Source organism: Ovis aries, chromosome 1 (genome assembly GCF_016772045.2).
Source record: "Ovis aries strain OAR_USU_Benz2616 breed Rambouillet chromosome 1, ARS-UI_Ramb_v3.0, whole genome shotgun sequence".
NCBI classification, from domain to species: Eukaryota; Metazoa; Chordata; class Mammalia; order Artiodactyla; family Bovidae; genus Ovis; species Ovis aries.
In genome coordinates, this window is record NC_056054.1 from 119591216 (window position 1) to 119618464 (window position 27249).

At 38.1% G+C, this 27249-nt stretch overlaps 1 protein-coding gene across 10 annotated transcripts in view; it reads left to right on the forward strand.

The window, feature by feature from the left end:
• POU2F1 (POU class 2 homeobox 1) overlaps positions 1–27249 on the forward strand; it is a 206520-nt gene that overhangs the window by 162769 nt on the left and 16502 nt on the right. For all 10 annotated transcript variants that reach the window (XM_060403567.1, XM_060403574.1, XM_060403572.1 and 7 more), the window contains 4 exons: positions 4271–4412; positions 6154–6299; positions 6765–6944; positions 8380–8485. In XM_060403567.1, the coding sequence (XP_060259550.1) occupies positions 4271–4412; positions 6154–6299; positions 6765–6944; positions 8380–8485 (574 nt within the window). The remainder of the gene's footprint in view (positions 1–4270; positions 4413–6153; positions 6300–6764; positions 6945–8379; positions 8486–27249) is intronic.

Genomic DNA, 27249 nt, shown 5'->3' on the forward strand with positions numbered 1-27249 from the left:
AGCCCATCTTTGCATGAAATGTTCCCTTGGTATCTCTAATTTTCTTGAAGAGATCTCTATTCTTTCCCATTCTATTGTTTTCCTCTATTTCTTTGCACTGATCACTGAGAAAGGCTTTCTTGGCTCTCCTTGCTATTCTTTGGAACTCTGCATTCAAATGGGTATATCTTTCCTTTTCCCCTTTGCTTTTCACTTCCCTTCTTTTCACAGCTATTTGTAAGGCCCCCTCAGACAGCCATTTTGCTTTTTTGCATTTCTTTTTCTTGTGGACGGTCTTGATCCCTATCTCCTGTACAGTGTCACAAATCTCCGTCCATGGCATCAGGCACTCTGTCTATCAGATCGAATCCCTTAAATCTATTTCTCACTTCCAGTGTATAGTTATAAGGGATTTCAATTAGGTCATACCTGAATGGTCTAGTAGTTTTCTCTACTTTCTTCAATTTAAATCTTTATTTGGCAATAAGGAGTTCATGATCTCAGCTACAGTCAGCTCCCAGTCTTGTTTTTGCTGACTGTATCGAGCTTCTTCATCTTTGGCTGCAAAGAATATAATCAGTCTGATTTTGGTGTTGACCATCTGGTGATGTCCATGTGTAGAATCTTCTCTTGTGTTGTTGGAATACAAAAGTAGGAAGTCAAGAAACACCTGGAGTAACAGGCAGATTTGGCCTTGGAGTACAGAACAGCAAAGGCTAGTAGAGTTCGGCCAAGAGAACACACTGGCCATAGCAAGATCATTAGGTGAAATAAAATTACTGAAGTATAGATTAGATTGGGTATTTCAGTAGAATCAGGAAAAGCCTGATGGTTTTTTCCCCCAGAGAATATAATTACTGTTTGAAATTTAAGCCAGCACTAAAGTATTATCCAAATTATTTTATGTTGAAAGTGTTGTAACATACCACCTACTCTGGTAGATAAAAAATCAAGAATGACATCCCTGTTTTGTTCCTTATATTTCTTTGGTAATTTATTTTAGCTCAAAGAAACATTATATATTGAGAACATAAAATGTTTTTCAATAGATATAATAATTTTAGAGAAAATGCATATTTGTGAAGAGTCTCAGTTATGAGGAAACAAATTGTAATTCACAAAGTTTTTAGTACTTTGGAACTATCTAAACCATCTGACTGGCTTTTTAAAAGAAAGCTAAGATAATATAGAACTAGATTGGTAGAAATAAATTAATAAGCTTAAATAAGTATCAGGTTGGCAGGTTTAGCAGTGCTTCAGCTCTTAAGCTATCAGCATAGCATACTCTTCGTTTCCTAGGAGATTGTTGTCCGAGTGATATGGCAAGACTGTTAAGGCTTTTAAAAACCTTTAACTTTTATACCAAATAGTGGTTCGCCCTTCTGTGGCAATTTGACCCAACACACTGGCAGGGTTGCTTCTCTCTCTTTTTCTCTTTCTCTCTCTCTTGCCTTTTTTTTAGTATTTATGTATTTGGCTGTGTGGGGCCTTAACTGTGGCACACAGACCGTCGACACCTCATGCAGGACCTTCCACAGGCGTGTGGGCTCTCACTGTGATGCGCGGGCTCCGCTACTCCGCAGCGTATGGGCCCTCGTTGCCCAGTTAGGGATCACACCCACATCCCCTGTATTCCAAGGCAGATTCTTAGCCACTGCGCTAGCAGGAAAGCCCCTCTCTCTTGTTTTGATAAAGGAGCTTCCCTGTGATCTGTGTTCTGCTTGCGGTTTTATCCTGTTATTTGACACGTCGCTTCCTTATTTTTCAAATGACTTTGACTTAGCAGTGGCAGCGTTTCACAGACCTTGACTGTGTGTATTAAGGCGCACATTACTGATGCAGGATGGGAAGATCAACGTGTTTTATGTCAGATACCTCAATTGTGGTTGTTTTAAACATTGCTTTGTATGCAGTTTATATACATTCACTCAGAGGGTAAGTTAGACATTCAAGTTATTAGTTGAAACAGACAAATTCCTGTTCTCTGAGTAAATATACACGTTATTAGGTGTTTTAAACAGTATTTTCTAACTACATAATTTGTTAATTAAAGGATTGCTGTAGATGTTATTACATAATTAGAAGGCATGCCATATTCTATACACCATCCCTCACATGTGATACATTCATTATTTCCTAATCTCAGTCTTCATTCCTCTTTTTCTCTGCTTTTAAAATAAAAAAATCAAAGTGATATTATTTAGTTCAGATTATGTATGAGTTAACTGTTCAAACATTTACCCTGTGAGGGAGAACCCAAGGTGGTTGTGTATTACGGAAGCACTAAACCATCTGATATCAAATTAGTGAAAATTAGTATATTAACTCAGAGAAAGCAATGGCAACCCACTCCAGTGTTCTTGCCTGGAGAATCCCAGAGACAGTGGGCCCCCGTCTATGGAGTCGCACAGAGTTGGACACGACTGAAGCGACTTAGCAGTATATTAACTGAGGCATCTGCTGCTGTTTAGACAATGAAAGCCTTTACGTGTGATGGTCTACTTCTGCTCTGCTTCTATGAGACGGTATATTCGGAGCTGTCAGTGAAGCCTTCTATGATTTTGTGTCTGTGCTGTCCAGTAGGATAGTCACTCTCCACACGTGCCTCCTGAGTACTTGAGAGGCAGCTAGTGGTGCTAAGGAATGACATTTCTAGTTTATCCGCTTTGAATTCATTTAAATTACACACGCAGCTGGTAGCTATTCTGTGGGAAAGATTAGAATATAGATCAGTTGGAGTTCAGTTCAGTCACTCAGTCGTGTCCGACTCTTTGCGACCCTATGAACCGCAGTACGCCAGGCCTCCCTGTCCGTCACCAGCTCCCAGAGTTCACTCAGACTCATGTCCATCGAGTCGGTGATGCCATCCAGCCATCTCATCCTCTGTCGTCCCCTTCTCCTGCCCCCAGTTCAAGTATTCTCAGAGTCTCATTTTATCTTTATCCAACATTTCTCCTCTGTTAAACTTTCTGATACAGTTTGCTCACCAGTAAGAAAATGGAGTTTAAAAAGAAATATTCTTTCTTTTCACTGACTAACCCCTTATGTAAGTGCTAATAGACAATGTTCTATCCAAAAGGTGATTTATAAAGGAGATAAATCAAAGGAGTGAGATATTCATAATTCAAAATGAGTGTTGCCAAGATAGTTGGGAGTTGACTGTCTTAGTAGAATTAGCTATGTAGTATTTTGGACCAGAAATGTTGCCTTTCTGTCTTGTCACTAAACTATTTTAAATGAGAGTGTGAATTATTTCTGCTGTATAACTGGTGGCTCAGACAGTAAAGAATCTGCCTGTGATGCCAGAGACCCAAGTTCGATCCCTAGGTCAGAAAGATCCCATGAGAAGCGAATGGCTAAAAAAAAAAAAAAAAAAGAAGAAGAAGAAGGGAATGGCTACCCACTCCAGTGTTCTCGCCTGGAGAATCCAAAGGACAGAGGCTACAGTCCATGGGATCACAAAGAGTCAGACACAATTGAGCGACTGACACTTTGTATCACCTATATATATATACAATAAGAGAGGTTTCAGCTGGAGGAAAAGCCCTCCATACATTTCAAAGGCTTATAGAGAAAGATATTTTTTGCAGTATATTCAGGGGATCATTGTTCTATTGCTATAAGGTTACCAAGTTTCCAGTGCCCATAAAGGTTTTGACTAAATGGGTCAAAACTCTCTACTGTGAATTTCTATAATGGTTACAGAAGTAGTCTTTTTAGAATACCTGGTTTTTATAACAAACTTTGAAATCCAAACTAAGAGTGCAAAGATTTTTTTTTCACAGCTTCCAGAAATACTTTACAGGAAAAAAATTAAAGGACGAAGCATAATTTCTAAGATTTAAAGTGATTTATGTGAAGTTGGATTAGTTCAGAAATATCTAAGGTTATACAGACAGCTACATCTATTAACCCTGTAGGTGATACAAATTAACTGATTTCTAAAGATTACTTAGGTCACTTTGGTTGCATCAGTTACTTGGTAGAATATCAGCACTACCTTTTGAGAGTTAGCAGAAATACTTGATATTTCAATTATTAAGAAGAGATTCAATATGGAGAGAATATGGGACAGTTTTGAATGTTGTCACCATTGAGGCCTAATTAACAGGAACCTTCACTGGAATACTGTGCTCAGCTTAGGGATGGATGTTTTTGTGGAACCTGGTAAATGGAATGATTGTTGATTCTTTGTCTAGAACAGTTACTGGAGCAGCACCCTCGAGTGAAGACCATAAACATTACATGAATCTTCTCTCTCTCTCCTTTCCTATTCTGTATTATTGTACAGGGCGATGTTGGGCTTGCTATGGGTAAACTGTATGGAAATGACTTCAGCCAAACTACCATCTCTCGTTTTGAAGCCTTGAACCTCAGCTTTAAGAACATGTGCAAATTAAAGCCACTTTTGGAGAAGTGGCTAAATGATGCAGGTGGGTAAATATATAAAATATATATATATTTCCCTGTTGATCATTGAAATTTTACAGGAGGGATTGTTGTATAAATGGGGATTACATTTCTTATTACATTATTGATACTACAGAATCTTAAAGCTCACTAATCTTGGGAGAATCAATATAAATTATGACTACATAAATTAGAGAGCTAATTCATTTAAATAGTCTAGTAATTACAAGGTACATAATCAGCAATAGTTTTTAGCTTTGGAACATTTCTTGTATTTGAGCCCAGAATGAGAGACAGTTGAAGGAAGTTGAAGAGGCTAAGAAGGCCTATGTATTTAAATAAACTTGAAAAACAAGTTTATTGGTTCTTCCTCCATGGATTATTATAAATTTGTTCCTGATAGTATTTCTGCTTTGTCATTAAAAGTGACCACACATTGGTATGTCTATACAATGGACTATTACTCAACCATGAAAAAGAATGAAATGTTACCATTTACAACAGCATGGCTGGACCTAGAGAATATTATATTTAGTAAATAAGTCAAACAAAGACAACTACTATATGATACCACTTATATGTGGAATCCAAAAAATAATACAAATCTGTATTCATGTAGAAACAATCACAGACATAGAAAAAAAAACTTATAGTTACCAAAAATGGGAAAGGGAGGGAGGGACATATTAGGAGTATGAGTTTAATAAATACAAAAAATACAAATTACTACTGTACATAGGTAAGCAACAAAGACCTGCTGTATTGTACAGAGAATTATATTCAACATCTTGTAATACTCTGTAGTAAAATACAATCTGAAAAAATGTATTTATAACTGAATCACTTTGCTATATACCTGAAACCAATAAAATATAGTAAATCAATTATACTTTGATTTTTAAAAAATGACTACCTTTTTATACATTTAAAAAAAATTGAGCTATTAGTTTTAACTTACATGCTTTTTGCTGCAGTTTCCCTTTGGAGATTTTGAATTTTGAGTCACAGAATCATAGACTGTTAGAGCTGTAAGGAATCATAGGGATCCCCTAGACTGTGGTTCTCATTGTAGGTGTGAACAAAATTCAGGTCTTTTGCAAAGACAAACCTATAACTCCCAGCTTTGAACAGTTCCACATATGGCCTCAGCATCTGTAATCTTACTGAGTTCCACAGGTGTGAACCTGTGGTCTGTTCCCTTCGTAGAAAATAGAGTGGAAAGAAACTCAGAGATGTCTCTGACATGCTCAGGGTCATTAAACTATTAAATGGCCGAATCTTGTTTAAACTTTAAATAGTTTAAAAATGTTTCATTGTTTGGTTTGAGGGGAAGGAGAGAAATACCAGTGAAATAAAGTGAGAGGTCATTTGCAAGATAAACGTTTAACAGTCAATAATTTCCAGGTTTTCTTCCTTTCATCCTTAGAGTTAATAAATGAAAGAGCAAGCAAAACCAAATCAGAAGAGCAGAACTCTCTCATGGAAGCTGAAGAGGTAGAGCTTAGAGTAAAGAGAGGAGCAGTCGACTACTGTGTCAGAACAAGTCAGAGCGTAGCAGGCGATCTAATGAGCCGTCCTGAGACAGGGCCAGCAAGAGCAGTGGGAAGGCCCATGGCAGCGAGCACATTCTAATACAAGTTATAGTAACCTTCCATACTTGCTGTTAGCCTGAAATATTTCGGTTGATTGTTGTTATTAATATGTAATTGTGTGCATGAATCATGCTCAGCTAATTTGATTTATGTGTTTTCTTCTTTCTTACAGAGAACCTCTCATCTGATTCAGCTCTCTCCAGCCCAAGTGCCCTGAATTCTCCAGGGATGGGGATTGAGGGCTTGAACCGTAGGAGGAAGAAACGCACCAGCATAGAGACCAACATTCGTGTGGCCTTAGAGAAGAGTTTCTTGGAGGTTAGTGAGGTTTTTACTTTTCATGTACATGGGATTGTCTGTGTAATACTAATGTTATGTACAGCGGAAACACAAGTAGTTTGGTTTGGCTAAATTCTAGTGTTTGGAACCGGAACTCTTGCCTTCCTCACATTGTCCAAATGAGATTATGTGTATGAAGCACTGGAAAAATTCTTAAATTCCCACTAATAAATAAGGCATTAGTTTCATTCATGATTAATTGCCCTTAAAAATATATGTGTATATATATATTCAAGAATAGCATTCTAAGTTAATATGACTACATTTAATCAATGCATGTTTGTTAGAACATGGAAGTTTTTTGTTAGAAGTGGAGTAATACGGCCCTGTATAGCCCAGCTTCATTCTCTTGTTTCTCCTGTTCGCTTATTCATTTAGTGACGTGGTCATGCCTGTAGTTCAGAAAGTTTTTCCAACAGATGATTTTATTATTTTCCCCTTCAGAATCAAAAGCCTACCTCGGAAGAAATCACCATGATTGCTGATCAACTTAACATGGAAAAGGAGGTAATACGTGTTTGGTTTTGTAACCGCCGCCAGAAGGAAAAAAGAATCAACCCCCCCAGCAGTGGTGGGACCAGCAGCTCACCTATCAAAGCAGTTTTCCCCAGCCCAGCCTCACTGGTAAGGATGGGATGCAAGGGTACGCGCTCAATAGCTAATGTTTACATTATGAATGACCTATCAAATGAATTTATATCCTTATAGGAATCTATTATATATATTCATGTTGAATAAAGGTATATAAATTTATATTTTAAATGTTACCAAAGTAATGAAATCTCTTGTTGTTAACCCAAGAACTTAACTGATCTTTCTTTTTTAAACAGTTTTAATCCTTTCCTATTTCATTGCAGTTCCATTATTGTCTTCTCTGCTATAGTTTATTAGGTTACTCTCTAACTGGGAGTCAGTTTGCAGCTAATTTCAGTTATCTAAAAAATCTTCAGTTGCTCTTTATTCATTTTGGGTTCTAAGGCTCAGTTTATTAAACTTTTACTTACATGATTAAGTGACAGTAAATTCCCAGATAACCTTTAGCTCTGAGTTTGTATTGATGTGGGCCTTTTATTTATAACCGTACTGAGTAACCTCTGCTGTTAACATTAAAATAGTATTGCTAGACTGAAGGGACATACAGTTGTCAGGTGACTCACTTGATCTTTAGAACAGTTGTGAATGTGATGCCATGTTTCCAACCAGGATTCCAAAGATGGGAATATTGTTGAGTTTGTATTTCTGATACTTCCTTGTTAATTCATTTCTAATTTAATATTACTCTATGCCAAGGAGACTTTTCAAACTAAAGTCATCATTAATAGCACTTCCTAGTTTGTTAAGTGAAAGCTTTGATTGTTAACTGGTAAGCCTTTGATCATACAGTTCATGAGATAGTAGTTATGAACATGATAGTATTAGGCAGTCTTGTTTTATGTACATGACTTTCGTGCTTTGGATTTATTTGTACTAGAAGGAGGAAGGGAGGAAGGATAGGATAGAAGGAAGGTAATATTTGCTGCTTTAGTGTATCAATATGTAATTCCAAAAAAAGAAACTGTCCTTATTAAAAAATTTGTTTTATATTCTTTCCATAATGAGATTTCATTAGAAACAATATCAAGACAGTCTTACCCCCACATAGCTGAAAGTAGAAGTAATAATACAAGAACTCCAAATTCTATGATCCCCTTGAATAGTTTTCTTGTTTAGATCACTTATAATGATGTAGTATTTTTTAATGATTTAGAGTATATCTTATTCAACATAATTGAAATATGGGAATTTTAAAATTAATTTTTCATTAAAACTTGGGCAAAGCCATTTGTAATATTACGGGAAAACCATCTAGTAAAAGCAGCCTTTCAACATAAGCCAGTTTTCTCAATTCCAAGGTCAGAGAGTAATTAATAAAATCATTTCCTTTTGGACAGTTTAATTTTATTCTGTTGTATCTGGAATTTTCAAAATGTTTGTAGGAAAAATAAACCTGCAGTGTGGAGTTAAATTTTTAAATTTTGGTTTTCAACTGCTTTTGCATGTTTTCACTTCCGACCTCTAGGTGGCAACCACACCAAGCCTTGTGACGAGCAGTGCAGCAACTACCCTCCCGGTCAATCCAGTCCTTCCTTTAACCAGCGCCGCGGTAACTAATCTCTCTGTTACAGGTAAGCAGCAACCAGGCTGTGCAGCTCTTAGGCAAATAGTAGGCCCATGATAAGTTTCTGTGAGAATCTGCCATTAAATTGTAAACTAAGGTTTTAACTAAAAATATATATTGCTTTTTTTAAAAAAAAGTTGTATGTGAAAACCTGAACTCTTAAAAAAGTATCAGGCATAATACATTTTTCCAGGAAGAATGTTTTCACATAAAGATTTTACCTTTTTTTCTTTCCCACATTACTTTGTCTTTTACATTGCTCCTCAGCATTACCTTTTTTTTTTTTCGTCCATGCCACGCAGCAGATCCCATCTAGGGACTGAACCTGCAGTGGAAGCGCCGAGTCTTAACCACTGGGCCACCAGGGAAGGCCCAGAGTTACTTTTTTTCAAATTAACTTCTCCTCTCCTTAAAAATGTTTAATAGCTTCAGCTTTTTGCATTCAGGAAAACATCCAAATTCACCATGAATTCATAAACTATTTACAGTCTGGACCTTATCTTCCACTCGTCTTTTCTCCATCCTATCCTCAAAACACAGGAAGGATCCTTCGTACCTTTGTAAACGTCCCCACAGTGTAAAATGTCCATCCCAGCCTTCACTTCTTTCTGTCAGTAATGAAACTACTCCAGCTTAGATATCATTTCTTCTTGGATATGTACTGTTTAGCTTCTCCAGGAAATTATTTCCACCTGCCTAGATTATAAACAATTTTTATACTTCTTTCTTTTCCAGTAGACTTTGTACATCTCAAAAGATCTATCATTTTTGAAATGTCAGTGCCTAGCTTAGTGTGTGACACATTCATGGTAAAAATGAATAAATATTTTCTGTTTAAATGGCACATTTTCGGATACATCTAAAATAAATTAGTATTGTCATCAGAAGGTTTTTAGTGGTACACATTGCAGAAGACATTCTCTAATTATTCACCAAGTTGATATATATGCTACTAATTCATTGGATAGATTTATAATTTTTCATAATCAAGCTTTAATTTAACCTGGAGTTGGGAAATTTGATTTTTTTTCCACTCATATTTTGTTACTTAACCATGATGTAAAAATTGGATTAAATGGTTTTATGTAGTTATTAAATTTCTAAGTTAGAAAATTTCATAATATTGTTTATTCAGAGCAGTACCTTTGATAACTTTTGGGCCTTTGACCTCTTTGAAAATTTGGTGAGAGCTCTAAACTTTTCCTCTCACAAAATAGACATACTCAGTTTTTAGTAAAATACAAGGAGGTTTATAAATGACAGACCTCATCAGCTCTCACCTTACTAAGGCTTGCCATTTCTGGATGTCTTAGAGGTAAATTAAAAACTTCTGTTCCAGAGTGTATAGTATTCAGCACCTTAGCTTAATATGCACACTGTTGTGATTGGTTGCTATTGTGTTGGTCACCAGGAACATGAAATTCCTGCCTCTGCAGCAGTTACTATCTACCCTAACTGCATTAACTGGTAAATTGTGTAGTTTACCTTCCAAACAAATTATAAGTCATATGACATTAGGTTTAAGGATACCTCTCTTGTTAAAAAAAAAAAAAAACAAAAACATAATAGTTCAGACATTAAGAACGAGTAGCTTTGCAGATTTCATAAAATGGTGCATTAAATGGCATCTCTTAAATGGCATAAATCTGAAGCAAAAGGTAATTTAAGAAGATATACATACTCAAAACTAGCTGGAAATTTAAAAAATTTTGGTGATCTTAACTGACTAATCAAATTCTCTTAAACTCAATTACTTGGCCCATTTATGTACATTTAATTATGACAATTTTCTGAAATGTTAGTAACTTTTGGAATGAAATTTTTCTTTATTCATTAAAATTTTTAACATGGGAAATTCAAATAGGAAAGACAAAGTCACCGTGAGTACTCTTTTTATATCTTTTTTTTATGTGTACATAGATGTACAATTCTAATAGTATTTACAGTGTCTCCTGGTTTTTTTTAACTTAATATCTTTTAACATCTTCCTCTGTTATTATAATCTTTACTTTTCTAATTTTGATTTGCCTTAATGTCAAATGATTATACTGTAATTTCATAAACATTTCTATATCCTGACATCATGGTTAAGTTCTACAGAGGGTAGCCAACTTTTACAGTTTGAGCCTCCAAATATTGAATCCCAGGAAACTCCTCAAGGGTCTAAGCCTCATAACCAGCCTTGCTTGTTCACTACTTTATTTCTCATGTCCAGCACACCACCTAGAGTGTAAGATGCCCAGTAATTATTAAATGAATGAAGTTTTCACTATTATGAATACTATAATGAACACCTTTGTGCCTACAGCTTTTTCTTTAATTTTTTTAACATCATTTCAGACGTATAGAAAAGTTATAAGAATCGTTTGAAGAAATCCCAAATCTCTTCCTTCAGTTCAGTTCAGTTTAGCCGCTCAGTCGTGTCCAACTCTTTGTGACCCCATGAACCGCAGCATGCCAGGCCTCCCTGTCCATCACCAACTCCCGGAGTTCACTTAGACTCATGTCCATCGAGTCAGTGTTGCCATCCAGCCATCTCATCCTCTGTCGTCCCCTTCTCCTCCTGCCCCCAATCCCTCCCAGCATCAGAGTCTTTTCCAATGCGTCAACTCTTCGCATGAGGTGGCCAAAGTACTGGAGTTTCAGCTTTAGCATCATTCCTTCCAAAGAAATCCCAGGGCTGATCTCCTTCAGAATGGACTGGTTGGATCTCCTTGCAGTCCAAGGGACTCTCAAGAGTCTTCTCCAACACCACAGTTCAAAAGCATCAATTCTTCGGTGCTCAGCTTTCTTCACAGTCCAACTCTCACATCCATACCTGACCACTGGAAAAACCATAGCCTTGGCTAGACGGACCTTAGTTGGCAAAGTAATGTCTCTGCTTTTGAATATGCTATCTAGGTTGGTCATAACTTTTCTTCCAAGGAGTAAGCGTCTTAATTTTGTGGCTGCAGTCACCACCCACAGTGATCTTGGAGCCCAAAAAAATAAAGTCTGACACTTTCCACTGTTTTCCCATCTATTTCCCATGAAGTGATGGGACCAGATGCCATGATCTTTGTTTTTGGCATAGTCAATAAAACAGAAATAGATGTTTTTCTGGAACTCTCTTGCTTTTTCGATGATCCAGCGGATGTTGGCAATTTGATCTCTTCCTTACATTTTCAAAATATTAAAATTTTACTGTATTTGCTTCCTCTCTTCCTTTTCCCCAATCTGTGTGTTTCTCTTCCTGTGTTTGTGTATGTGTTTTTTTCTGAACTGTTTTTAAGAGCAAATTACAGATATACCCCTTCTACCCCTAATACTTTACTATGCATTTTTAGTAAGCAAGAAATTCTATATCTAACCAGAGTAGTTACAAAACATCAGGCTGTTAACATTGACTCGGTTACTGTTATCTAGTAAGTAACTCACATTAAGGTTTTGCCAGTTGAGTCAGTAATGTTCCCACAGCAGCAGCAGATCCAAGATCATGTGTTGCATTCAGTCGCTGTGTCTCTTTAGTTCATTTAATTTGGGACAGTTTGAATCTTTGTGCTTTGTGGCATTGATATTTTTGAGGAGTATGGCTAGTTATTTTGTAGAATGTCCCTTAATTTGGGTTTACTTAAATGTTTTATCATGATTAGATTCAGATGATGTGCTTTGGGCAGGAACCCCACAGAAGTGGTGTTGAGTCCCTTTTGTGCCTTATGTGGAGACGTGTGCTGTTGGTTAGTCCCAATGTTTTTAACTTTGATAAAATTTCATTAAGGTGGTATCTGCCACATTTTTTCATTGTATAAGTTACTGCATGTTGTTAATGTAGTAACATTCTACATTCTAAGGGTAGTTATTTTACTTCTTACAGTTAGTATCTTGTGAGGAGTTTGAGACTGCAGATATCGTGCTCCTCAGATACTAGTGCCCATTGATGATTTTTGCCTGAATCTGTGTTATTCTGGCTCTCATATAATTTCATCATTTCTTTTACATTTATTAGTTGGCTTTCAACTTTAAGGATGAACTTTTCCTTTTCCCCTATTCATCTGTCTGTATCAGTGTGGACTCAGAAATTCTTTCTGTATTCAGTAGGTTACAGTCACTTTTTTTTTTTTAGTTTTTTATTTTTAAAATTTTAAAATCTTTAATTCTTACATGCGTTCCCAAACATGGACCCCCCTCCCACCTCCCTCCCCATAACATCTCTCTGGGTCATCCCCATGCACCAGCCCCAAGCTTGCTGCATCCTGCGTCAGACATAGACTGGCGATTCAATTCTTACATGATAGTATACATGTTAGACTGTCATTCTCCCAAATCATCCCACCCTCTCCCTCTCCCTCTGAGTCCAAAAGTCCGTTATACACATCTGTGTCTCTTTCCCTGTCTTGCATACAGGGTCGTCATTGCCATCTTCCTAAATTCCATATATATGTGTTAGTATACTGTATTGGTGTTTTTCTTTCTGGCTTACTTCACTCTGTATAATCGGCTCCAGTTTCATCCATCTCATCAGAACTGATTCAAATGAATTCTTTTTAACGGCTGAGTAATACTCCATTGTGTATATGTACCACAGCTTTCTTATCCATTCATCTGCTGATGGACATCTAGGTTGTTTCCATGTCCTGGCTATTATAAACAGTGCTGCGATGAACATTGGGGTACATGTGTCTCTTTCAATTCTGGTTTCCTCGGTGTGTATGCCCAGAAGTGGGATTGCTGGGTCATAAGGTAGTTCTATTTGCAATTTTTTAAGGAATCTCCACACTGTTCTCCATAGTGGCTGTACTAGTTTGCATTCCCACGAACAGTGTAGGAGGGTTCCCTTTCTCCACACCCTCTCCAGCATTTATTGCTTGCAGATTTTTGGATCGCAGCCATTCTGACTGGTGTGAAGTGGTACCTCATTGTGGTTTTGATTTGCATTTCTCTAATCATGAGTGATGTTGAGCATCTTTTCCTGTGTTTGTTAGCCATCCGTATGTCTTCTTTGGAGAAATGTCTATTTAGTTCTTTGGCCCATTTTTTGATTGGGTCGTTTATTTTTCTGGAATTGAGCTGCATAAGTTGCTTGTATATTTTTGAGATTAGTTATTTGTCAGTTGCTTCATTTGCTATTATTTTCTCCCATTCAGAAGGCTGTCTTTTCACCTTGCTTATAGTTTCCTTTGTTGTGCAAAAGCTTTTAATTTTAATTAGATCCCATTTGTTTATTTTTGCTTTTATTTCCAGAATTCTGGGATGTGGATCATAGAGGATCCTGCTGTGATTTATGTCTGAGAGTGTTTTGCCTATGTTCTCCTCTAGGAGTTTTATAGTTTCTGATCTTACATTTAGATCTTTAATCCATTTTGAGTTTATTTTTGTGTGCGGTGTTAGGAAGTGATCTAGTTTCATTCTTTCACAAGTGGTTGACCAGTTTTCCCAGCACCACTTGTTAAAGAGATTGGCTTTACTCCATTGTATATTCTTGCCTCCTTTGTCAAAGATAAGGTGTCCATAGGTGTGTGGATTTATCTCTGGGCTTTCTATTTTGTTCCATTGATCTATATGTCTGTCTTTGTGCCAGTACCATACTGTCTTGATGACTGTGGCTTTGTAGTAGAGCCTGAAGTCAGGCAAGTTGATTCCTCCAGTTCCATTCTTCTTTCTCAAGATTGCTTTGGCTATTCGAGGTTTTTTGTATTTCCATACAAATCTTGAAATTATTTGTTCTAGTTCTGACCATAATGCATTAAGATTAGATCTCAATTACAGGAGAAAAACTATTAAAAATTCCAACATATGGAGGATGAACAACACACTTCTGAATAACCAACAAATCACAGAAGAAATCAAAAAAGAAATCAAAATATGCATAGAAACTAATGAAAATGAAAACACAACAACCCAAAACCTGTGGGACACTATAAAAGCAGTGCTAAGAGGAAAGTTCATAGCAATACAGGCATACCTCAAGAAACAAGAAAAAAGTCAAATAAATAACCTAACTCTACAATTAAAGCAACTAGAAAAGGAAGAGTTGGAGAACCCCAGAGTTAGTAGAAGGAAAGAAATCTTAAAAATTAGGGCAGAAATAAATGCAAAAGAAACAAAAGAGACCATAGCAAAAATCAACAAAGCCAAAAGCTGGTTCTTTGAAAGGATAAATAAAATTGACAAACCATTAGCCAGACTCATCAAGAAGCAAAGAGAGAAAAAATCAAATCAATAAAATTAGAAATGAAAATGGAGAGATCACTACAGACAACACAGAAATACAAAGGATCATAAGAGACTACTATCAGCAGTTGTATGCCAATAAAATGGACAACGTGGAAGAAATGGACAAATTCTTAGAAAAGTACAATTTTCCAGAACTGAACCAGGAAGAAATAGAAAATCTTAACAGACCCATCACAAGCACGGAAATTGAAACTGTAATCAGAAATCTTCCAGCAAACAAAAGCCCAGGTCCAGACGGCTTCACAGCTGAATTCTACCAAAAATTTCGAGAAGAGCTAACACCTATCCTCCTCAAACTCTTCCAGAAAATTGCAGAGGAAGGTAAACTTCCAAACTCATTCTATGAGGCCACCATCACCCTAATACCAAAACCTGACAAAGATGTCACAAAAAAAAGAAAACTACAGGCCAATATCACTGATGAACATAGATGCAAAAATCCTCAACAAAATTCTAGCAATCAGAATCCAACAACACATTAAAAAGATCATACACCATGACCAAGTGGGCTTTATCCCAGGGATGCAAGGATTCTTCAATATCCGCAAATCAATCAATGTAATTCACCACATTAACAAATTGAAAAATAAAAACCATATGATTATCTCAGTAGATGCAGAGAAGGCCTTTGACAAAATTCAACATCCATTTATGATAAAAACTCTCCAGAAAGCAGGAATAGAAGGAACATACCTCAACATAATAAAAGCTATCTATGACAAACCCACAGCAAACATTATCCTCAATGGTGAAAAATTGAAAGCATTTCCCCTAAAGTCAGGAACAAGACAAGGGTGTCCACTTTCACCACTACTATTCAACATAGTTCTGGAAGTTTTGGCCACAGCAATCAGAGCAGAAAAAGAAATAAAAGGAATCCAAATTGGAAAAGAAGAAGTAAAACTCTCACTGTTTGCAGATGACATGATCCTCTACATGGAAAACCCTAAAGACTCCACCAGAAAATTACTAGAGCTAATCAATGAATATAGTAAAGTTGCAGGATATAAAATCAACACACAGAAATCCCTTGCATTCCTATACACGAATAATGAGAAAGTGGAAAAAGAAATTAAGGAAACAATTCCATTCACCATTGCAACAAAAAGAATAAAATACTTAGGAATATATCTACCTAAAGATACTAAAGACTTATATATAGAAAACTATAAAACACTGATGAAAGAAATCAAAGAGGACACTAATAGATGGAGAAATATACCATGTTCATGGATCGGAAGAATCAATATAGTGAAAATGAGTATACTACCCAAAGCAATTTACAAATTCAATGCAATCCCTATCAAGCTATCAGCCACTTTTTATTTTAATATTCAGATTTTCCAGATTTAGCCAAAGGGAACTACTTCAAAGTGGCTTCTGTGCCCTTTTGACGTGTCCCTAGCATTCTTTGAGTACTTCCTGATTTTTCTGGCACACATAATGTTCAGCCTCATCTTAAAGTTTCTCTGCCTCTGGCCTAGAATCAGCCTCCTTAAAATTCCCCAGTTCATACTGAGATCTCCAGTTCCAATCCAGTATCCTCTTGTTCATTCTTTTCTATCCTAATCTCTTTCCGTATTTTAACTCCCTTCTCAGTGTCAAGTAACCTGGCTTCCATTATCAACAATTATAAATTACTCAATTGCACAATCCTATAGTGAAAAGAAGGGGATTTCAAAATTGCTAACCCATGCCTCTGAAAAGACCGACTAATTCAGTTCAGTTTAGAGTTCTTGTCTTAAGCCTAAAGACATGATGTTCAAATACTGTGTTCAAAAGTTATCTGGGTTAGTTCTTCTTATATACCCTTCAGTGTATTTACGTTATTCATTTGAAATTCTATTTAGTTTCTTTTTTGTTCATATTAAGTATTAGTGTTTTTCCTTCCATCCTTGTGATATTTTTAAAGACTATGAGATATTAACTGTTTTATAAGTCAAGACTATACAAAAAGTTCTGCTTGGAAAAATGTCATTCCTTTCTCTCATAACTCTCTGTATCCTTTCTATCCCATTCCCACTTGTGCCATTCCTGCATACTTAGGTGACCTTTTTTGGCTTAACAGATATTCTGAAAATCACTTCACATTAGTTCATGGAAATCTTCATTATTTTGTTTCATTGTTGTAGAGTACTCTGTTATGTGCATATATTACATTTTATTTTAACTCCCTTCGTGTTGTATGGACATTGAATATGTTTCCAATATTTTTTAATTATTGACCATGCTGCAGGAGTAACCTTGTGGATAAGTATTTTTGTGCTGTTGGAAGTGTGTCTTGAGGGTAATTTCAAAAAGTAGAATTGCTGAGTCAAAAGGTATCTCTGTAGTTTTGTTGGATATATCGATTGCCTTCCAAAAGGAGTGTACTTATTTTCATTCCCACTAATAGTACATGCGAAGAGTTGACTCATTGGAAAAGACCCTGATGCTGGAAGGGATTGGGGGCAGGAGGAGAAGGGGACGACAGAGGATGAGATGGCTGGATGGCATCACCGACTTGATGCATATGAGTTTGGGTGAACTCCGGGAGCTGGTGATGGACAGGGAGGCCTGGCATGCTGCGATTCATGGGGTTGCAGAGAGTCAGACACGACTGAGCGACTGAACTGAACTGAATAATACACGAGAGGGCCAGCTTCCCCACAGCCTATGCACTTTTTAATTTTTGCCAGTCTGACATGTGAGAAATTGTATCCAGTGCACCTTTATGGTTTTTATTTTGGCTGTGCTGGGTCTCCATTGCTGCGCATGGGCTTTCTCTAGTTGCGGTATACGGACTTCTCACTGCAGCAGGGCACAGGCTAGAGCACACAGGCTCCAGTAGTTGCATCTTTAGGGCTCAGCAGTTGCAGTTCAAGGATGTTGTGTTGCGCAGGCTCAGTAGTTGTGGTACAAGGATTTGGTTGCCCCTGTGGAATCTTCTCGGACCAGGGATAGAACCCACATCCACCACATTGGCAGGTGGATTCTTAACCGCTGACCACCAGGGAAGTCCTCTCAGAGTACTTTAAATTTCAGGTTTTGAACCATGTAAAGTTGAACATCGTTTCATATACTTGAGTCATTTTCATCTTTTATAACAGTGAAGTAGGTTTTGTGTCACACCAATTGATCAGTATTGCACAGACTAGAAATTCCAGCCAAGGGAAGTGGTAAGAGCAGACATGGCTGTCTTCTTTCCAGCCATGTTAGTTTTATGTTGGTGCATAACAATTACTAAAACTTAGTGGCCTAAATCAATTCTCATTTACTATCCCACGTATAGGTTGGAAGTGTAAGCATAGATTAGAGCTAAGTCCTCTGCTCAGGGATTTATCAGGCTGAAGTTAAGATGTTGGCTGGGGCTGTGACCTCATATGACAACCGAGATCTTTCAACTTCATTAGTTTTCAGAATTCTATCCTTATGGTTATAGGACTGAAGTCCCCCACCCCGCCCTTTTTTTTTTTTTTTAGCTGGCTGTCAGCTAAATCAGTCAGATCCCACAGGCTAACCCCGAGTCCTAGCTCCATGACCATAAACATGGCAGCTTCTTCAGAAGCAACATGAAAGTCTCTATCCAGTCAGCTGCTACAGAGGATCTTATAAATATAAGGTAATCAGTCCTCTCATCTTTGTCATATGATATAATCCAGTTAAAGGAAGAGTTATTGCGTCTCCGATCGTATTCACAGATCTACCTGTACTTAAGAGATGGGGATTATACATCAGGATTTTGATGTCTTCTTTTAAAGAGTTTTTGAGTTGGTTTTGGCAGGCAGATAGATTACTGCAGATTAGCTTGTCTCTTTCAAGACTTATTTTTTAAGCTTTACTAGATTGGCCCTAAAGTAGCCTTCACTAGTTTCAGGGGTGAGCCTTCTGGGGTCTCTAATGAGTGCCCAGCTCAACAGTGTCTCCTCTCTGTGTAGTTAGACAAGGAGTATCTCCTTGTCTTGCATGACTTCCAGGGATCGCTCGGTTTACAGCCGCCCTGCCTAGACTCACGGCGTTTCCCTGTGCATGTGTAATTTAGTATTAACTAAGGATTCTAGGAAACCCCGTTGTGCATTTCTAGAGAGATTTCTCTATTTAGTGTCTTCCTTTCCACTACTGTCTCCTGCGAACTCCAGCCATTTGGGCATTCAGCCATAGTTTTCTTCTCCTTGAATCAGTGAAATTGCTGTGCTCTGCTTAGTGTCCTCCCCCAGCCCTTCCAGGGACGTCCCTGGTGGCACAGTGGTCACCAATCCACCTGCCAGTGCAGAGCAGCTAAACCCATGTGCAGTGACTACTGAGCCTGCATTCTGCAGCTCCTAAAGCCCTGGTGCCTAGAGCCTGGGCTCACAGCAGAGAAACCACCACAATGAGAAGCCCCCGCTCCACAACCAAGAGGGGCCCCCACTCACCGCAACTGGAGAAAGCCTGTGCGAAGCACTGAAGACCCGGTGCTGCCAAAAAGAAACAAATGGAAGCGCTCGCAAATAAAGGGCCCACATCATTTGTTTCTCTTTCTTCAGGGAGCACAGCCCTGTGCTGCTTATCTTCTCATATTTAAAATGGTTTCTCTTATGTTTCTCTATTCTTACTATGGTGTAAGTAAGGGTAAGTTTGCTATCATTACTCTTATTGTCAAAGGCAAACTATTGAATGAACAATCAGAATTTATAACTCTAAAGTCTAAGGTGAGCCCCCACCATGGTGTCTGTCTCGTAGTGTTCATGCTTTTGTGACTGTCTTGTTAGCAGACTTACTTTAGAGACCCACCTCCCAAGTCAGGTAACTGGGGGTGACCTCTAACTTTGAGGTTGACCTTCAGTCAACAGCCAGAAAGAAGTTCAGCATTTAGTCTAGAGTAGCAAGCAAATTCTGCCAAATGATTTTTCCCAACAACCCAGGTGAGCTTTGCAACATACTCTTCCCCAGTTATGCCAACAGAATGGAACAGTTTGGCCGGTACTTTATTGTGGCCTTGCAGAGGACCAGCTAGGCTGTGCTTGCACACCTGACCCACAGAAACTGTAACTGTGTGTTGTTTTATGTTGCCAAGTTTGTAGCACTTTGTTAAATAGCAATAGAAAGTGAGTATGATAGTATTGGGATGGTTTAGTCGCTCAGTCTTGTCTGCCTCTTTGTGACCCTATGGACTGTGTAGCCCACCAGGCACCTGTGTCCATGGGATTTCCCAGTTAAAAATACTGGAATGGGTTGCCATTTCCTTTTCCAAGGGGTCTTCTCGACCCAGGGATTGAACCTACCTCTACTGCATTGCAGGTGGATTCTTTACAACTGAGCCCGCAGGGAAGCCCACAATAGTATTAAATTTGCATAAATATTCTTCAAAGCCAGCCCATGATAGGGTAAAAAAATGTAATCTTACAGCACTTAAACCCTGCTCCTTGAAAGAGAAGATTAAAAGAGTCGGATGTCAAATGGATTTTGTTTTCTTCCTCTTGTCAGCTCAAAATCATGTCCTGTTTTAGTTTTATTCCTGTTTGGACCATAACTTTATTATAGCCTCTTTTGCTCTGACATTTCTATACAGCCTTTCTTTTTTTCTGTTGACAAAAGTAGCATATTCTTTCACTCATATTATTTCTGAAAGTCATTCAATATCTTACAGTTTATCTAATGCACTCTACTTTCTTTCCAAAGATTTTCTCCTTGGAGTCCTCTTGATTGGTTAATTTAACTTCTCTTCATTGTGTTCCAGAGTTAAAATCAATATTTCTGGTAAACTTTTCTAGAATGGAAAATGAATGATCATGACTGTACTGCTCCAGGAAAATACCTATTCTTATGTGTCTTAAGAACTTGGAAAAATTCCACAGCCCTTAAAAAATCTCAACTAAACATGCTCTGCCTCAAATTCTTATTCCAAAATAATGCTTCATAATAAACCATGCACAGATCCGTAGCTCTTATCAGTCTCTCCCTGTTAACTCCTCCGGTACCCATGGCAGTTACTAGTCTGCTCCATCTCTGCGGATCTGCCTGTCTCAGACAAATGTAAATGGAGTCGTATAATACATGGCCTTCTGCGTCCTGCTTCTTCCATTTAGGCTGTTTCCAAGGTTTATCCATGTTGCAGAGTAATATTGGAACTTCATTCCTTTTAATGATTGAGTGGTATTTCATTGTATGGATATACCATATTCTGTTTATTATGCGAGTTGATGGTCATTTGAGTTACTTACAGTTTGGGGCCATTTTCAATGCTGTTGATATGAGTATGCATTTGCAAGTTGTAGTGGCTATATGTTTTCACTTCTCTAGGGTGTATATTTAGGAGTAGAAGCGCTGCATTATGCAGCATACCACAATAGTATAAACCACTTATGCCCCCAAAATTAGGTGACTCAGGTGCAATAGACAAATTTTGAGGAAGACACGAATTACCAAAACTCACTCAACAAGAAATAGAAAACCTTTAAAAGACCTAAAACAAGTAAATGAACCAAAAAGAAATGCCTAAACTCAGATGGTTGTAACAGTGAATTCTATCAGATATTTTAGCAAGAAGTAAGAGTTAATATTTAGCAGTCTCCTCCGGAAGATAGAGGTGGAACAACTCATTGTATGAAGCCAGTATTACCTTGATATTAAAGCCAAACAAAGATATCATAAGAAAAAGATTATAAACCCATATCATTCATGAAAATGTACACAGAAGTCCTCAACAAAATCTTAACAAGTCAAATCTAGCAACATATAAAAAAGATTATACAGGACCAAGGAGTTATCCCAGGAATAAAAGGTTGGCTTAATAATTGAACATAAATTAATGTAACACACCGTAGTAATAGAAGACGAAATTCTCATGATCATCTTACCAGATACAGAAAAAGCATTTGACAAAATCCAGCACCCATTCATGATTTTAAAAATCTGGAATAGAAGAAGGCTTCCTAACCTGATAAAGAGCATCAACTACAGGGAAAAACCTACAGCAAACAGCATACTAAATGGAAAGGACTGAATGCTTTCCCCCTGACATTGGGAACAAAGGAAGAATGTTTGCTCTAACAGATTTCTAATTAGTCTAGTTATAGCCAGCTTAACAATGGAAAAAAATTTTAAACATCCAGTTTGAAAGGGGAGAACTTAAAACTGTCTTTTTTTCTTCATCATCCTATATGTATAAAATTCCCAGGGAGTTCACTCAGCAAAAAAAAAAAAGAAAATTCCTAGAACACAATAGTAAGGGACTATCTTTCCTGGTGCAGTGTATAAGGGACATGGGTTTGACCCCTGGTCTAGAAGATCCCACATGCCCCAGAGCAGCGAAGCCTGTGCACCACAACTGCAGAGCCCTCACTCGTAACAGCCCAGGAGCCACAGCTCCTGAAGCCTGTGCACCTACAGCCTGGGCTCTGCAACAAGAGGCCACTGCAATAAGCCTGCTGAACTCAGCCACAGCTACTGAAGCCTGTGCACCGCAAGGAACAGTAGCATCCACGTGCTGCAACTAGAGAAAGCCCACGCAAAGGAACAAACACTCAGTGCAGCCTACATAAATTTTTTAAACTCAATAATAAGAATATAAGCAACTTGGTTTTTTAAAGGGGCAAAAGATTTTAATATAATAATAACATTATATCTAATATAGATATATTATATCTAATATACATTATAGAGGACAGACTTCCCTGGTGGCTCAGACGGTAAAGAGTCTGCCTACAATGCGGGAGACCCAGGTTCGATCCCTAGGTCAGGAAGATCCCCTGGAGAAGGAAATGGCAACCCACTCCAGTATTCTTGCCTGGAAAATCCCATGGACGGAGGAGCCTGGTTGGCTACTGTCCATGGGGTCGCAAAGAGTCGGACACGACTGAGTGACTTCACTATAAAGGACAGAAATGGTATGGACCTAACAGAAGCAGAAGATATTAAGAAGAGGTGGCAAGAATACACAAAAGAACTATACAAAAAAGATCTTTACGACCCATATAGCCACAGTGGTGTGATTACTCACCTAGAACCAAACATCCGGAATGTGAAGTCACGTGGGCCTTAGGAAGCATCACCCTGAACAAAGTTGGTGGAGGTGATGGAATTCCAGTTGAGCTATTTCACATCCTAAAAGATGATGCTGTGAAAGTGCTGCACTCAGTATGCCAGCAAATCTGGAAAACTCCGCAGTGGCCACAGGTCAGTTTTCATTCCAATCCCAAAGAAAGGTAATGCCAAAGAATGCTCAAACTACCACACAATTGCACTCATCTCACATGCTAGTAAAGTAATGCTCAAAATTCTCCAAGCCAGGCTTCAACAGTACATGAACCGTGAACTTCCAGATATTCAAGCTGGGCTTGAAAAAGGCAGAGGAACCAGAGATCAAATTGCCAACATCCGATGGATCATCAAAAAAGCAAGAGAGTTCCAGAAAAACATCTACTACTGCTTTACTGACTACACCAAAGCCTTTGACTGTGTGGATTACAACAAAGTGTGGAAAATTCTTCACGAGATGGGAATACCAGACCACCTGACCTGCCTCCTGAGAAATCTGTATGCAAGTCAAGAAGCAAGAGTTAGAACTGGACATGGAACACCAGACTCGTTCCAAATCGGGAAAAGAGTACATCAAAGCTGTATCTTGTCACCCTGCTTATTTAACTTACATGCAGAGTACATCATGAGAAGTGCTAGACTGGATGAAGCACAGGCTGGAATCAAGATTGCTGGGAGAAATATCAGTAACCTCAGATATGCAGATGACACCACTTATGGCAGAAAGCAAAGAAGAACTAAAGAGCCTCTTGATGAAAGTGAAAGAGGAGAGTGAAAAAGTAAGCTTAAAACTCAATATTCAGAAAACGAAGATCATGGCATCTGGTCCCATCACTTCATGGCAAATAGATGGGGAAACAGTGGTAACAGTGACAGATTTTATTTTAGGGGGCTCCAAAATCACTGCAGATGGTGACTGCAACCATGAAATTAAAAGACGCTTGCTCCTTGGAATAAAAGTTGTGACCAACCTAGACAGCATATTAAAAAGCAGAGACATTTCTTTGTCAACAAAGGTCCGTCTAGTCAAAGCTATGGTTTTTTCAGTAGTCATGTATGAGTGTGAGAACTGGACTATAAAGAAAGCTGAGGGGGCCAGCCTCCGCCCGGAACCTCCTGTGGGCCCCTGGGGGGCCCGCGGGCCCGCCTGCGCCGCCCACGCCCTCGCGGCCCTTCCGGGCACCGCTGGCCTAGCCCCCCGCGGCTCCCGAGATGGTGTGCAAGCGGAAGGGGGCCGGGGCCCCCGCCTGCACCCCCTGTAAGCAGCCCTGCGCTCCCCCGCCGCCCGGGACGCGGTCTGAGCAGGGGGCGCCTCCCCTTCTGCCACCCGGCGACTGTCCGGAGGGCCCCAAGCCGCCGGGCGACTGCCACAGGGAGCCGCCTCCCGACGCCCCGGACATCAACCAGCTGCCGCCCTCCATCCTGCTCAAAATAATTTCCAGTTTATCTTTGGATGCACGTTGCCTTTCTGCATCATTGGTTTGCAAGTACTGGCGTGACCTTGGTTTAGATTTCCAGTTTTGGAAGCAGCTGGATCTTAGTAGTCGTCAGCAGGTCACTGATGAATTATTGGAAAAAATTGCATCAAGAAATCAAAATATAATTGAAATCAACATTTCTAATTGTCGCAGCATGTCTGATATTGGCGTATGTGTTCTAGCATTTAAATGTCCTGGACTTCTTAGGTATACAGCTTACAGATGCAAACAGCTTTCTGACACCTCTGTTGTTGCAGTTGCCTCTCACTGTCCTTTTCTTCAGAAAGTTCATATAGGCAACCAGGACAAACTGACTGATGAAGGACTCAAAACAGCTGGGGTCGAAATGCAGAGAACTCAGAGATACTCATTTCGGCCAGTGTTACAAGATCTCAGATGAAGCCATGATCATCATAGCTAAGGGCTGTCTGAAATTACAGAGAATATACATGCAAGAAAACAAATTAATTCTCCACTGACATTTTATCATATTACCGTGTTCCACGTTATTTAGTTCTCCTGGATCCTTCTGAATTTCACATTCACTGCTTCAGTCAGCTCCTGGAGAGCGGATAACATACCTAGGGACCCAGGTCTTACTGGACAAGCAGCCACTCACGAACAGGGGCAGACTTGGCCTTAAATTTTAATTCTTATATTTTTTTGCATTTCAAAGTATAGATATTCATTTTATCTATTAAAAAGTAAAACCCACAAGTGTACTGTAGGGAATGTTTATCTTACAAAGGAAGGATTATGTAGAAATGAGCCCACCTGCTGGTTTTACTTTCCTTTTCCAGTAATGTTTATATTGTAACTTAAACATTTTCTGGCTCTAAAAATTAGATATGTCTTTATTTTCTAGTGCATATTTCTGTTATGTAAACCTGCTTGTATACATATGAAGAAAACCAATTTGAAACATTTCTGTTTATGCACAAAGTATACCATAATGGTATCTTGGGCAGAGGGTAAGAACCTCACCTTTACAAGGGAAGTAGAAATGGTGGATTTGCTTCTGGAGCTTTAAATTATGCAGCTGTAAATTGGGTATTTAGTCTGTATGTCAGAAAGATACAGCCAATTCTGCCATCAGTTTAAAAGAAAAATAAGATTTTGGTGAAATCTTGTCTAAGTGGCTTTAACACTATTAGAGAATTTTAAAAACTGTTATAATAAATCAGACTGTTTTAGAATACCAGCATAAAGTTGGGGTTACTGTTTCAGATGTATATTCATGTAAAAATTAGGTTTCAGTATTGGCACTTAGGTAACAATTTGGTATATTTGTATTTAATGAAATACTGGCACTATATAAAATATTTTTAAGTCAGTGAGCCAGAATTTCAGTGTAGATATGGAAAAAGAGATTGTCATTTTATAAACTGCAAGAATAAATATATGTGTTTTAAATACTGAAGTATTCAGTTTTAAATTTTTCTTTCATTTTAAAAACATGTAAGAACTAAATTAGACTTTTAATTAGTGGTTAATAGCAGTAAATAAATAAACCTGTCTAAAAATTAAAAAAAAAAGAAAGCTGAGCACTGAAGAATTGATGCTTTTGAACTGTGGCGTTGGAGAAGACTCTTGAGAGTCCTTTGGATGGCAAGGAGATCCAATCAGTCAATCCTAAAGGATATCACTCCTGAATATACATTAGAAGGACTGATGTTGAAGCTGAAACTCCAATACTTTGGCCACCTGATGTGAAGAACTGACTCCTTGGAAAAGACCCTGATACTGGGAAAGATTGAAGGTGGGAAGAGAAGGGGATGACAGAGGATGAGATGGTTGGATGGCATCACCAACTTGGACATGAGTTTGAGTAAGCTCCAAGAATTGGTGATAGACAGGGAAGCCTTTGCAAGTCCATGGGCTCACGAAGAGTTGGATAGGACTGAGCAACTGAACTGAACTGACACATTATATCAAAGATATAGGAATGACTAATAAGCACATAAAAGATGTTCAACATTACTACTCAGAGAAATGCTAGTTTAAAATCATAATGAGACACTTCTTAATACTAGAATGGCTATAATCAGAAAGACCAAAAATAATAGGTCTTGGAGATGTGGAGAAACTGGAATCTTCATGCATTGTTGGTGGAAATGTAAAATGATATGGCCACTTTGGAAGATACTTTGGCAGTGTCTTTAAAAGTTAATCATAAAATTTACCATCCTACCCAAGGGTTCCCCCAAGAAAACAGCAGACATTTCCACAACAACTTTTACACAATGATCATAGCAGCATTATTTGTAATAATCAAAAACTGGAAACAACCATTATCCACCAACTGGTGAATGAATTAAACATCATGTGGTCTATCCATGCAGTGGAATACTTTTAAGACAAAAGGAAGTATTGATTCCTACTACAACATGGATAAACCTTGAAAACAGCTTGCTAACTGAAGGAAGCTAGATGCAAAAGACTACAAATCAAATGATTCATTTATATGATGTGTCTGGGAAAGGTAAATCTACAGAGCAAAAAGCAGATGACTGGAGGCTGTAGGCAGGAACTAGCGTGACTGCACATAGGCACTAGGGATCTTCTTCAGTCAAAAACTAGATGGGGGTGATGGCTGTACCACTCTGTCAATATATTAAAAACCATTGAATTTTATACTTAAATCGGGTGAATTTTATGGCATATAAATTGTATCTCTCTAAATCTATATTTTTTTAAAGATGAGATGGGTGCTCACGTTGGCAGCACATGTACTAAAATTATAACAATACAGAGATAGGGATTAACAGATACTAACTACTATATATAAAATCAATAAACAACAAGGATTTACTGTATAACTCAGGGAACTATATTCAGTACCCTATAATAACCTGCAATGGAAAAGAATGGAGGAGAATATATGTATAGATACAGACATATGTATAACTGAATTACTTTGCTGTACACCTGAGCAATATTTAAACCAACTACAATCATTTTTAAAAATTTTTTTAATTAAAAAAGATGAGATGGGAAGTAAGAGGTTATGCCAAATGCTATGTATTCTTGCAGATAACTCTCTACTAAACTTGTGAGGTAGATGATGACATCTTATTTTGTT